The following is a 13,920-nucleotide window of genomic DNA, read 5'->3' on the forward strand; positions in this document are numbered from 1 at the left end:
TGATCTTTGGAAGACTCTTGTGAGGTTGTCTCCTTATTTCTCTATTCCTTTAAATATCTGGAGTAAATTTATCTCATAAAATTTGATGTAAATCTTAGGATATATCACCTCCAGGGGAGCCTTAGGATAACTTGTCAGTATGTGTCTTATACAGATAGGTTGAACTATCCATTGGAGATTCCTGTCTTTACTGGCTGTAGAGGGATTCTACACAGCTTGTTTAAACCAGCAACTTGCCTAAAATTAATCTAAAATGAGATGAGAGGGATGTGCTAAACTATTCCAATAGCATAAAGATGAACATTACTACTCTCATGTTTCCTGAGTTACCTCTTTTCTGAAGATCTAGTCAAATTATGAGTTGCTAACTAATTTACAAGTGAAAAGATATTTTGCACTTGTAATTACTTACTGGTGTTTTCCAGAATTATTAATAACACTTTTAAAATTGAGTTGAAAGTAGACTTTGTTCATGTACTTTCAATGAAAACAAGATAGCAATGTAGTGATTGATTTTTACATTGCTGATAGATTTTGAAATACTTTTTTTTAAAATTCACTTTGTTCAGGATTTTGAAGCTAATGAGACAAGGAAAAATATCAGTGAGAGTAACGATAAACAATTTCAACCTGTGCTGCAAATTACCTGATTAAGTACATGTCACAATACCAGTGTAGAGTTGAATGAAAAGCCCCTCTCCATCCTCTTTTAGAATGGTTCCATAAGTCAGAATTAAAATGCACTTTTAATGTGTGTAAAATTAGGCTGCCACATTCATTCATGTCCAGGTACCTAATAAAGGACTAAATTTTCTGAATTTCTGAGGATTTACTAGATCCCATGGCCACTTAGATTGCATATTATTCATATTTATGAGCACTAGTTCTCCCCAGATTATTAGTGGAAATCTGTAGTTGCCAATGGGAGCACTAGTTTTGTGTACAGATTAAATAACCACTTCAAAAAATGATTTTAAAATATGCATTACCATAAGCATTGCCGCAACTGTGTTTTTTAAATGTTTCTAGAAGCTAAAGAATAAAATATTCCAGTTGGCAAGTGTTTCTTCTGGGTATTGATGGACTGAGAGCAGTGTAGCTAGTTTTTACCCATGCTGTGAAAATATTCTGTATGTTATGTGGTAGTTTCCTATCTCTCTCTGTAGGGTGCTGTGGCAGGTGTTCAACTTGAAAACATTTAATTGTACATCTTTAAGGGTGGTACTAATACTAGGAATGGTACTGTTGTGGTTTGAGGGTTTTGTTCTTTTGCTTCTGCTTTAGATTTCAATAGCTTTTGCCATCTGATTACATCCCTCTTAAGTTTAAAATAACAATTTTGAGTTGAAAATTGCATAGAAAATGATCCTTCTGATTTGGAAATTATATAGCACTATTCCCACTCTGTGAACTTTCAGTATTGCATAATATTAGTATGTTCCTCTAATTCCTGAACCACTTGCAAATTAATTACATGGAATGACAAAATCAGAGCTTGATACATATTCTCTTGTCGTATGTTGCTTTTCTAGATAAAGAGGCATAATGACACAAAACAACAGAAAGGAGTTGTCATGTGCATCTTTGATGCTTTACTGGAGGTGTATGAACCCAGATCTTGAAAAAAAAATCTGCTGCTGATCCTAGTCCTGCATGTTGGTTGATAAAATTAGCTCTAGTTTTTAACCTGGACTGATGTGCTGTAGACTATAAAAGCTTCCTTATTTATTTTATCATACATTCAAAAAAGTAGGAATAGATACTACAAAAAAATCCAAGAGGCTGAAGAATATTCAGTTTCTTTAGCCTGCAGGTAAGATTCACATGTACTCTTTTCTCAGAAGTAATGCAATATAACTAAAAGACAAAGGTTAAAAAAAAAAGAAAATTATGTTTTATTGGATTACTAATTACCTTCTATGGTGCATCCAGAGATTAGGCTTTAAAATGGCCACAAGTGAGTAATTGTTCTTAAAATTTTCCACTTTTCATTTAAGAGCAAATATTCAAAAGTGTATGCAGATACAGAGTGTGAAGATTCCTTTGGAAAGCAAAGTGGTTAATCTTTCTTATTCTATGGGAAAAACTTGTTGGCACTAGTATCACTAATGCTGGTAATAAACTGTTCCTAAACATATTTTCATGAACTTGCACTTACTAAGCATTTTTTATTCTTCCTGTTTGTAGAACATTCAAGGTATCTCTAAACATCCAGTTACAATTACAAAGAAACAGTACATAAAAGGTAAACTGTGTTTTTATTAAGATGAAAAGGCAGTTTTATCTAATTATTTTAATGTGTGGGATTATATTTTGAAGCAAACTGATAGGTCCAGCATTAAATATCAGATGATCAATGCTTTGTTACACATTAGCATTTAAATCAATTACTTTTTCTGGTTGTTCCTGAAAAAATATTTGGTGTTTCAGCACTGATTTAAATAGTTACAAGCTTTTAGATTGTTTTTGTTTCCCTCACTTTTTCCAAATGAAATTATGCATCTTAAATACCTTAAATATCCTAGGGATGATTTTGTATGCATTCAACTCATAAGGCTTTGCCCGAGTCAATGTTTTAGCTGGGCCATTTTAATCATACTCACAACTAAACACCAGTAGTTAGTCAGATGTGTTATTTTTGATAACAGATGTGTATTTAAAGGCAGATGGTTCAGAGAGAATCAAAGTGAAGTCTAGAAAAGCATGAGCCAAATGATAAAGAGAGAAACCCACAGTAGCAGACTCAAATATTAGAGAGATTTTGGAACACACATTCTCCTCCTCTAATGCCTGCAGCCACAGCTGGGCAGTGCTGCTCAATGTTTCTCTGCTAAGGGCAAGCTTTGCCTTTCCAACTCCCTGTGCTGGAAATAATACAGGTCATTAAACAGGAGGCTAGGGAAGATAATGTGAAATTTTGACAGCAGTTTTATTTTATCTACATGAGTCATTTTTATAAGTATTTTTTGAAAGCTGCTATAAAGAACTGTGTTAGTAGGGGCAGCATAACCGTGAGGTGCTGGGCATAACTGTAGCACATGAAACTCTCTGGAGATTTTCTTAATCATCTTATATGCTTCTCAAAAATGTATTTCTAAGTTTTTCCCATATCAAGACACATTTTTTTCTATTTTCTTCACTTTTATGCTGACCAGATTCTGTTGCATTTCAAACCACCATCCCTCCCTACACTATGTCAAGTGATGTTCCCTGGATGCATTCAGTTTCTAGTACCTTGTGTTAGTGTTTCATTATCTTATTGGGGATTTCTGTCATTAAAATTTGGATGCCTATGACAGCTCTATGTTCTCAATATTATATTCCCCTACCACAAATAACTCAGAATTTGGTTATTAACACATTGCTGCAGCATGTTCAAAGATACAAAAATACCTATTTTTACTTATTTTTATAGACCCTTCTTTATGAATGTACCCTTTATTAAGTGATCTGTGAATAATATTAGTTATTATATTTATTTGATAGCTTGTGTTTAGGAAAGGGTTTGGATTTGAGAAAGGAAGTGAGCAGTACTGCAGAGATGGTGGGGGTAAAGTTGTACATGACTGATATAGTGAAATAATTGTGATGCTGGCAGTTGGTGCTCTACTAGTTTCCTTACACTGCCATTTCTGTGGTAGCTGTGTATTTGGTATAAAACCTTCTATGGTTTGCAGCACAGTATTTTTGAACCTGTGTTTGGGATTTAAATGAGTATCTCCTCTCTAGGAAAAGAAGAGGACATAATAACTATTTCCCCAAGAACATTGTTTGTTTCAAAAAAAGGATGCACATTTTTAGCAGCAGGTAAGAAAGAGAGTGAATTATTATTCTCATGCATATTAATATTCACAGTTCTGTCATGTCTTTTTCCCCTCTCCTTTGGATGACATATTTTACAAGGCTGTCAAATCCCTTAGTAGCAATTAATATTGTTCTATGGTGTGTGTTCCTTATTATGCTTTGGAAGTGAATGATGTTTAAGCCCTGTGAGGAGAAACAGAGTTAATAAGATTAATTGACACATGAAGATAATGAAGGATTGAGACACTTTGTGATCCAGAGCTGGAATATGGCATCTTCAGGATGAGCTTCTTACAGGCATCTGCCTTTTTTGAGCATGAAAAAATGATTGACTACTCCAGGCTTACATTTTAGTTTGTGATAATCTGGTTAAAATGTAGGTGTGTTTTTATTTTAGAGCAATAGATGCATTTTAACACTGTTTTCTAGACTTTTCCCATATTGAGTTAAGGATCCTTGCTGACTTATCATCTGAGCCAGAACTTCTGAAACTGTTTCAAGAACCTGAAATCACTGATATCTTTGCTACACTGGCTTCTCAGTGGTAAGATTGAATGTTGCATATTTTAATAGTAATTAGACAAAATAGTAAGAATCACCTAAGCCATTGTATTACTGCATAATGATAACAAAGGCAGTATTTTGTTTCAATATCTATTGTTCATACTATTTTTACGCTATGAATTCCCTTCTGTCTTTCTGAGCCTTATCTTCTCCACATATCAAAATGCTGCAATCCAACTGGCTAGTATGAGCCTTGTGGCAATGATATATTGTGAACAGTGGTTGCTGATAACTTTCTCCTTGAATTATTTTTAACCAATTCTTTCTAAAAATCCAGAGCAGCAGTTAGAGAAGTTATCCATCTGAAAAAATATAGAACAGATTTTCTCAGTAAAAGTACAAGCATTGTTGAAATTTATTTAGATATCCAATAGAAGTATTGTACTCAAATTACATATAATTAAGAAACAGAGACGAGAGTTGATGGGATTTCTTTTGAACTAATGGGGTTTAATGCTTCCATATTCTGGAATGATTTGGAAAAAGTCCTACCCCAATCATTTAAAAAAAGATAGATTTTTAAATCTCCATATCTATATAATTATTTACTGATCTCTTCAGTATGCCAATTAAAAGACGAACTATCAAAAAAAGAATATTAGTCACTTAGCTGTTGAAGGTATTTTATATTGTTGTTTATATCATGGTGATGCCTAAAAAAGGCACTTGAGACTAGGACTCCATTGTACTCAAAAGTGCACGAGCACTCAATAAGTGACAGGATAGATGTCAAGAAACTTGTGGCTTCAACAGATAGGTCAGAAATAGATTGAATGAAATGCTGTAGCATAAAGCTCTTTGAACAGACTGAGGGTCATGTAAATATTATGCAATTTGCTTATTTTCTCTTTTTCTCCCCCTCTCTTTTATGTTTTCATCTCCATTTTTAGTTGGAAGATTGTTAGCTGAAAATGAAAGCAAAAATACCTATGATTGATTGAGCTCAGTTCTCATCCTACAGTTTCTAAATTTTTGCAGGCATAGTCTTCCCAAATGTGGTATTTCCTACACACTTCCGTAGTTCACACAATCTTAGAATCCTAGAATGGTTTGGGTGGGAAGGGACCTTAAAGACCATCAGGTTCCAGTCCCAAATCTACAGGCAGGGACACCTTCCTCTATCCCAAGTTGCTCCAAGCCGAATCCAACGTGGCCTTGAACACATTCAGGGCTGGGGCATATTTGTTAATATGCTCTGAATTTGTACAAAGAAGCAAAATGGAGCTCACATGATATTTATTCTGCTGCCAACAACTGAATCAGTGCTTGAGACGTGCATTCTGGGAGAACAAAACTCCAGACCACAAACATTCCATCCAATGTATCTATGGAAAGATCACCTTAGAAGCTTCTCTTGATACTGTAATCAATTCTTAGCCCTAACATGATATTGCTAGAACCTCATGATGGAGTTAAATCCTTATTTTAGTTTGATGATTTATTGGAAATGTATGCATGAAGATGAGTCAAATTTTGTCTCAGCTCTGGGCACGGCTCCAGAAATACCATTCTATTCAGCAATCTCACGGCTCTTGGCAGCCATCAACCTCTTGCAGTTGCTACACGGTAACTTTAAATTTAATGAAATATTACAGGCAAATATTTTTATCAGACAGAATTGTCATGGTGTGTCTACAAAATCATTACATAATGATTCTGCTGACTCCACTCTCAAGCTTCAGTAAAGCTAATGCTTGGAAGAAACATTCTATTGAATCTATTAGATGACTTATGAATCACAGAAACACAAAGGGCGTGTTTAATCTCATCTAACCTTGGACATCTGTCACATACTTGGAGAGATTCATTTGGCTGACTGCTGATATGCCCTGTGTAATAAGATCAGTCACACAATAAAAGTGTTGACTTCTCACCATTGAGAACAAAGTAGGTCTGGGGTGGCCAGCTTAAATGTAGACATCTGTATTTGTTCTAAAAAATTGAATTCCTCCTGTTGGGTCAGTTCCTACTGAACTCATCTTGGATTTTTGAATATTGTCCTTAATTTCTTTGGCACCAAAGAGAAGATATAAAATTACAGGCTTCACAAATGCTTTCTGATTCCAGATATTTATTCATCTTTCATATTCTGCTATTGATAAATAAAATTTTAAGGGCCAAAAATTAATCAATTGACTTCATTGTAGTTGATTCTACTGACTGGTATTAGAATCAGTTATGAGAAAAAATAAACAACAAATCTTTTATCTCTTCTTGGTCGTCTGGTTTTCTCTGGATCTTAATCCTTTAAAATCTGTGCAACTGATACATCAATGGGCATAGCAAAAGTTTTGTTCTGTTTGAAGGAATTGCATGTTGTTACTATTTGTAAATCTTTCCTAACATATTTTGTACAATTGGAAAAATCTTTACAAAAAAAAAGTTTTTTTCTCTACAAGATCTATTAAGAATGGATTAGTTTCTGAAGCTCCCTCTCCAAGGACAAAAAATTAAGTTAGTGTTAGTATCTAGTAGCATATCAGCTTCTGAATGCATGTCAGGTGGTATCTTTTAGCAGATTTTCTGTATCTAAAAATTCTTAGACTGATAAATATTAAATCATAAATAGAAAGGAATATATTATTGGATAGAAATCTGAGCCACACTCCAGAGTCCAGCCAAGTTTTGTATCAGTTTATTAACTTATTTTTTCTAAACTCATTGCTTCTTCACTGAAACATAACTCCATTCCTTAGCTGCCCTTCAGACTAAAGCCTTCAATCTGAAATCCAACCTTTTTAAAAACTTTCACGGGCTTTTTATAGCATTTGGCAGGAAAAAAACAGGGGTGGGCAGTTTCTGAGTTCCTGATTAAATTAAGGTCTCATGTATAAAAGCTTGCCTTTCACAATTTGGTTAGGTATTCTGTGCTGTGACTCAGCCTATCTCTGGTGCCTTAGAGAGGCATCTCTCTTGGAGCCCTGGTGGATCCATGTTTCTGCTAAACATAGTTCATATGGAATCTTTACCCTGGTCAGCAGAGCAGGTAGAGGTGTGTAAGTGTGTGTCAGCCCAGACTGTGTCTGTACATGGTAGTAAAGGGCTGAGTGGAGATATTAAAATCCAAGATAAAATTCAGTCATGTGCAACACACTACCCAAACCACCAACCCCAGTGAGAGGCAAGGCTCCTGCCAGGCTGGGCTGGGATCTTGTGCTGCTCTGGTGAGCTTGCAGAGACAACTCATTTCAGGAGTAACTCAGCTCCAGCACTCTGTGCTTCCCTGCACTGTGCTCAGCTGTTTGCTGGAGACACTGCTTGCTATAGAGTGTTTTTGAGGTATTGTGTATTCTCTTTGGCAGAACTGTCTTGAAGTGGCTATTCACCTGAAACTATCAGAAGCTGCAGTTAACTTCCACAGAACCACAGAACGGTTTGTGTTGGATGAGGCCTTTAAAGATTATCTAGTCCATCCCCTTGCTATGGGCGAGGACATCTTCCACTAGACCAGCTTGCTCATCTCTGCCTTGTACAGCCAGTATATTTTCTGGTCATCTAACATAGTTACCCCAGCTAAAACTAAGATGATAGTTAGTGATCTTCCTCCTGTTGTGCTCTGATGATGAACGTACAGTATTACCAAAATTATCTTACAGTGAGTCCTCTGTTATGTCCTACATAGCAGAGCCTTAAATACGGGTCAACACCTGCTATTACAACAACACCAAGAGTGCATTACATTAATGACGCACTGAACACATGACAAACTTTCAAGGCTTGCCTAAACTTTTAAAAATTCATGATATAATGGGTTCTAGCTACCTGCAAGTTCACCTTGTGTTATGTTGCCTTGATGCCCTATGACAGTCATAATCCTTTTAAATCCAAATCATCATCCCAGTGCTGAAGGTGACGAGAACTGTCCTGGCAGCTGTCTGACCAGCCAAGAGACCTAACTGCCATTAGACATCCCAATGACAGCAAACCTCAGTGTGAACTTTCTCTCACTTCTTTAGCTTTTACAAAATAAATGAAAAATAAGTAATTGTGTTTAAAACGCTGTTGATGTGCATATCTTAAAATCACTTTCAAAAATAGATGCTGAAAAATAAGTTTAGACTTTTAGGTAATTGCACTTTGCAAAATTTAGTAATTTGGGCTGTAATGATTACCTGTCTCTTTCAAACTGTTCTTTTGTCACCCTTCTCAGTAGGTTGTTGTTCCTCCATCATAGTGTATATACTCATATTGACAACATTGAGTCAAAAACCAGGAAAAGTATCTTGATTTAGCTAAGCACTTAAACACATCATTGTATGATGTGTTTCATATAGGGGTTTCATCCTGTCTGACTCCTGCCTACTTTCCTGCTTGAGTACATTTTTGAATTGGGATAGTACTGCTTCAGAGTTCCTATGACTGGAGCATTTATCCATACTTAAAATATTTGGGTAAGTCCTTTCCTTTGTTTCTTCTTGTTTTCTCCTTGTCTGTCTCAGGCAACTGGAGATCTCCAGTAGTGACAAGTTCAGCTGCATCCAGCAGAGCACAGTGCTGCCCTCTATTAAGGGTCCTGAGGGCAGCCTGGCCATACAAATGCAACCCTGTTATTTATGGCTCTGAATAAGCTTAGACAATTTGAGCTTGAAGATGTTGTCACTGTGATCCAGTATTTGCTACAGATATTCCTAATATCTGCCAAGTATATTTATATTTATGTTTTATGTTCTCAAGCCTGAAATAGAACACTGATGTGCCTGTCATAAATGGCCTAGGAGATTTATGAGACAATTTTGCTCTTTCTAAATTATAACTAGGAACTAAGATGGTAAAACATGTAGACTCCATATCCTCATAAACCAAGAAGTTCAGAGGAAAAGACCCTGTAAGTAGATTTGTTGCAAATGGATTGAAGTGAAAGTCCAATACTCCAGAAATTTAGGAAAAGGAATACCCAGGTGATTTATAGTCTCTAGGGATAATACTAGCATATGAAACAAAGAACATTCTCTTGACCACATTACTTCTCTGAGATTTAATAAAATTTTTAGATTGTTTGTATTGATTTACAGTTATCTTCTCATGGTAAATATACCTTTTCTTTAGATGGTATTTGCTATTTGAGAATGGGAGAAATTAACAAAGATATTTAATAAGTTGCTTACAGTATGATCTACTTGAAAGCATGAATTTATTACTGCTATGAACAGTGAATTTTTAATTGTGTGAGAGCAGAAAGATAATTGTCCCTGTGCACAAACTTTGCCATGCAGTGATAAATTACCTGGGTATTTTCTGTCATATATTCCGTGCTATAGATTGTCTGTAGATCCAGTGTAATGACACCCAAGTTGGTCTATGCCTCAGAAAAATGCCTTTAATAGATAATATTGTTAAACAGTTGTACTCTAATTCTTTTTCAGTATGGAAATCAGAGAACACACAAAAAGTTTGCCTGTATGCAGTGAGTTTTCCTTAAATTCTAAAAGCTAAAACAATAGGAGAGTAGAGAAATTTAAATAATCTCTATTAAAAATACTTACATCTTACTGTATGGTAGAGGAATAGGTCTCTATACTGTTCAGTATACAGATGTGTTGTGTATTAAAAGGTGTAATAATCTGATAACTGCTGCCATTCCAGTATGAAAATGGGCATCCTCTTTAAAGTATCAATTTCTAGCTCTGAACTGTAATTTAACCTCTACACATTAAGGTACTGATGGTGAATTAAAGTAATAAGGTAGTTAGTGCATACTCTTTAAGGGTGATATTTGCTCTGATTATATCAATGAAAGAATGATTTATGGCAGTTGTGTGCAATGCTTACACTCATGGTAGTGTTTGAAAGAAGCCTGGAGAATTTGATAGTGGTCTAGTTGCTCCTGTTTCACATTGAGATCTGAGTTTTGTAAGATCCAAACCACAAAATATTCCCTTCTATCTCATCTGTCATCTGTTCCCTCATATTCATGCTATTAGTGCTTTCTTTTGTGTGGTGATGGAGAGCAGCATGAATACCTGTGCTTCTTCCAGGTATTGAATTTACTTTCTAGCAAGTACTGAACATAATAATTGTTCACCTGAGACTCTGTGGCTTTCAGAGAGTTTAAAAAAATGGCTCCAGAGAAGAGGACACATCTCGTTATGTCTTTGTAGCCATGGCAGCTTATATCTAAAATAAAGAAGTGTGTAATTATCCTGGAATTCCAAGGGATTTATAAATTCTTTATCACCAATCATTTTGAAAAACATTTCTTTCCATTTTTATAGCGTAGGCTTGGTTGGCTGATGCTTTTGAGATATGGAAGGGTCTTTAGCTTGTACTATCCATGCCACAATCAGAGGAACTTGAACATTCATTCCAAATAAGCTTGGGAGCTGCAGACTGTTTGTAAAATGTTCTGAACATGAAAGTCTATCTCTCCTCAGCTGATATTGCTGTGGTATCATGGTGATATCTGTTCTGAACTGTTTTGTTAGAGACTGACATGCTGGTTTTGGAAATTACTTAAGAAAAAGCCTAGAGAGAAGCAAAGCACAGAACTACTTGGAATTAGCATGTTGAAAGGAGAAAAGGCTTTTTGTTATGTTTTTAGGTTGTCTTTTTTTGTTTTTAAATAAGTTCAGCCATCCTTGAATAAAAAGATCACAGTGCAGAAAGGTTTGGTTTGTTCTTTGCGGAATGTCTTCCTGCAAGAAGTGTGGAATTTTTTTCTTTACCCCCTGTGCACCAGGGGGCTCACAGAGCTGATTATGTCCAGTGATGGCCAGGTGAGCCAAACTGTTGCATATTGGCAGTTGGTCTGGTAGGAACTGTGACAAAATAGGGATTCTTGTTTTTCCAGCCTCTTGGCAATTCAGGATATTTCCTGACAATAGCTTTATCTGCTGATACCCTGCTGAGATCTGAAGAACACAGGAAATAAGCAGAGGTATTTTGGATATTCCTGAAATTAATCAAAATAAGTCCTCATGGGCTGAATCATACGAAAAGATAACTGGGTCTGTTTGAAAAAGATAAGGTCAAGTATGCACAAATGCTTGGTGGTAGGCTGACTAAATATATATACACCTGCCCATATCCATTTCATATGACTTTGTTTTAAATACATTCTTTGTATTAAATAGATTAAAGATTAATCCTCCACAAAATAGTATTTTTTCAGGTTAATTCATATAACTGTATGGTATAGCAGATATGGAATTCAGTTAGGCTGCCTAGTCAAATAGCAAGAGCAAAGGCCAGTTAATCAGGGATAATTTAAATAGATTTCTGGGAAGTGAACACCACATTTGCAGCTGAATGGTTTTTAAACAGATATGAATATTTGTCCTTCTATATTAAATTTATGAAAATATTATCAACAAGCTTGAACAGAGTCATTGTTAATCAAGAGATGTCACCTGTATGTTTGTTAGGTGATTAAGGAATAATTAAATTATCGTGCTTGTCCAGGTGGATTTTTACTAAGGAAACAGGGAGAGCTTTAGCTCTCCTCCTGTCCCCATTAGCAGACACAGAGTTACAAGATGCAGCCACAGGGTTACACAGCTCCCTTTACTCCAAGCAGAGCTCTTTTAGTTTTGTTCTTTATCTAAATAATGAGCTATACCAGTTTAGGGTTCTTAGAGCCCCATATTTGTCTAACGATTTTCTTTATAATCCAGGCTATTTCATACATTTCTAATCTTCTAGGACATGAGGTCTCTTGGGTTCATTCATTTCTCCCCTTTTATGAACTTAATATCAAGTCTGAAATGAATTTGATTTAATTAATTTCACTTCATCCATTTGCAAAATGGCAAAATCTTTGTTTTTGGAGTTGCAATGAAGGGACATTCCATGCCACTGAACACATATAAATATACTGCAAAAAATGCTTCCATTCTGATCAACAGCTAAAATATCTCTCATCTTGTATCTTTATTTAGAGTGACACTGATAAAAAGTGTGGAATCATTAATTTGTTTCTTATATGCTGTTAAGAGAGACACAATTTCAGTTTAAATGGAAAGGCATGCCCTTTCAAATGAAGTGACATATTCAGATACAGGTACTATGTACAGGTACTTCTCATTATGAATCTGGTATTTAATAACTTGTTTGGCAAAAAAGTTGTGAGTGAGGCTGTACCACTTGCAGCTCCTGCAGCTGCTGTATGTGGTAAAAGGGAAAGATGTTCAATTTGCCTTCTCAGAATCAGAGTTTTAAAACGTTTTAAGCTCCGAGTTCAACACCTCATGGGTGTTGGTGTGGAATATTTTAGCAGCATTACTTTTGCAGCAAACAGATTTCTACATGTTTTGAAAGCTCATTTGCAATAGTTGATATTAATTAAATTTAACACTTGTCTTACTTTGCACTCTGACAGTCTATATGACAACCTGTGGAAATTTCACCTTGTACTTTACACTGCCTTGTAGAAGACTGGTAGATAAAGCAGATGGAATAAAATCTTCAGGAAGCATAATGGCTTTTGTTTTTAAAAGCTTTAAATAAATCAGGCAGTTAACTAGAAGTTTAAGCAGACAGCTTAATTTTAGGTCACATTGAGAGCTTATTGTTATTGCACATTAAATGCTTTCTTAGAAAATAAAGTTTTACAATTGCCACCACCACAACTAACACAGAGACTAGAGAGAAAGCAAGGTCTGAGGGGGCTGGATAGTCATGGTTGTTTTGTGGTGTCTGATAACTTTTGGCTTTGCTAATTTCATAGAAAGGTTTTGTTGTGTATGAAACTCTTATCTCCAAACTGTCATGTCCTTCTAGAGTGACTTTGATAAAATGCTCTGTTTTATGAGCACACTCCAGAGCTCAGTAAAATATTTCCGTTTATTTCATTTCACTCAACTTCAACTCTAGTGTCAAGCGAAATTTTGATGAAATCAAGAATGTCATGGCAATTCATTCTTCACTTTTACTTTTGCCTTTAGTTCAGTGTTGACCCAAGGCATAGCAGAAATTTAAGCTGAAAGAAGTGTTTATAGAGAAGATTGAAAAATATAGGATGGGAAGTTTCTTATCCTTCTCTGCAGAATTTGTTCAAGACCCTTATATGTAGCATGACTGATTTCTTCCTTTTTTGATTGCCTGGCCAAGATATTTCAAAGTCTGTCTCTTATATTTTTCTGTTTTGTGTGGATGCAGTTTGATGTAATGTGACATCTCCTCTCTTCCCCTGCCTATTTTTCCTGAGCAAACTGTACATTGTTGGAACAATATGATAGCTCTATGTTTTGTTCTGTGTAATATCTGAGATGGCATTACATCATCTTTTGATTATATGTTAAGAACTCTGTTCTTTCTGTTTTACTTTTCTGGTATTTATCTAAAGGCTGCTCTGAAGGTCTTTCTATTTCTTTATGAGACTTTTGACAGGTCCAAGATGTGTAATTATTTGATGCTCTGCTGCAGCTGCCTCTGTCATCTCCCAAAATGGCTGCTGTTCTGTCTTAACTATTTGAAGCCACTTGAAGAAGAGCTTGAAAAGTGATTTGTGATAAGTAAAGAAATAACTCCAAGGGCATTAATTTGCATTTGTTCCCTGTTGTTTTATACAAATGGCCTCTGAGAAATTTTATGCCATCCCAGTTTGCATAGACTTCT

The 13,920-nt window shown here is 35.6% G+C and overlaps 1 protein-coding gene across 9 annotated transcripts in view; it reads left to right on the forward strand.

Moving 5' to 3' along the window:
* The window catches only part of LOC128787103 (DNA polymerase nu-like), a 111,617-nt gene that overhangs the window by 42,957 nt on the left and 54,740 nt on the right, over window positions 1–13,920 (forward strand). For 8 of the 9 annotated variants that reach the window (XR_008430573.1, XM_053941001.1, XM_053941000.1 and 5 more), the window contains 3 exons: window positions 2,188–2,245; window positions 3,730–3,807; window positions 4,234–4,348. Coding sequence is in view for 8 of the 9 variants with exons in the window: in XM_053941001.1 (XP_053796976.1) it covers window positions 2,188–2,245; window positions 3,730–3,807; window positions 4,234–4,348 (251 nt within the window). In the remaining variant the exon portion in view is untranslated. Of the gene's footprint in view, window positions 1–2,187; window positions 2,246–3,729; window positions 3,808–4,233; window positions 4,349–13,681; window positions 13,744–13,920 lie in introns of those variants that run through there. The other variant, XM_053941004.1, reaches the window with a different exon arrangement.

This window comes from Vidua chalybeata, chromosome 4 (assembly GCF_026979565.1).
Source record: "Vidua chalybeata isolate OUT-0048 chromosome 4, bVidCha1 merged haplotype, whole genome shotgun sequence".
In the NCBI taxonomy this organism is placed as follows: domain Eukaryota; kingdom Metazoa; phylum Chordata; class Aves; order Passeriformes; family Viduidae; genus Vidua; species Vidua chalybeata.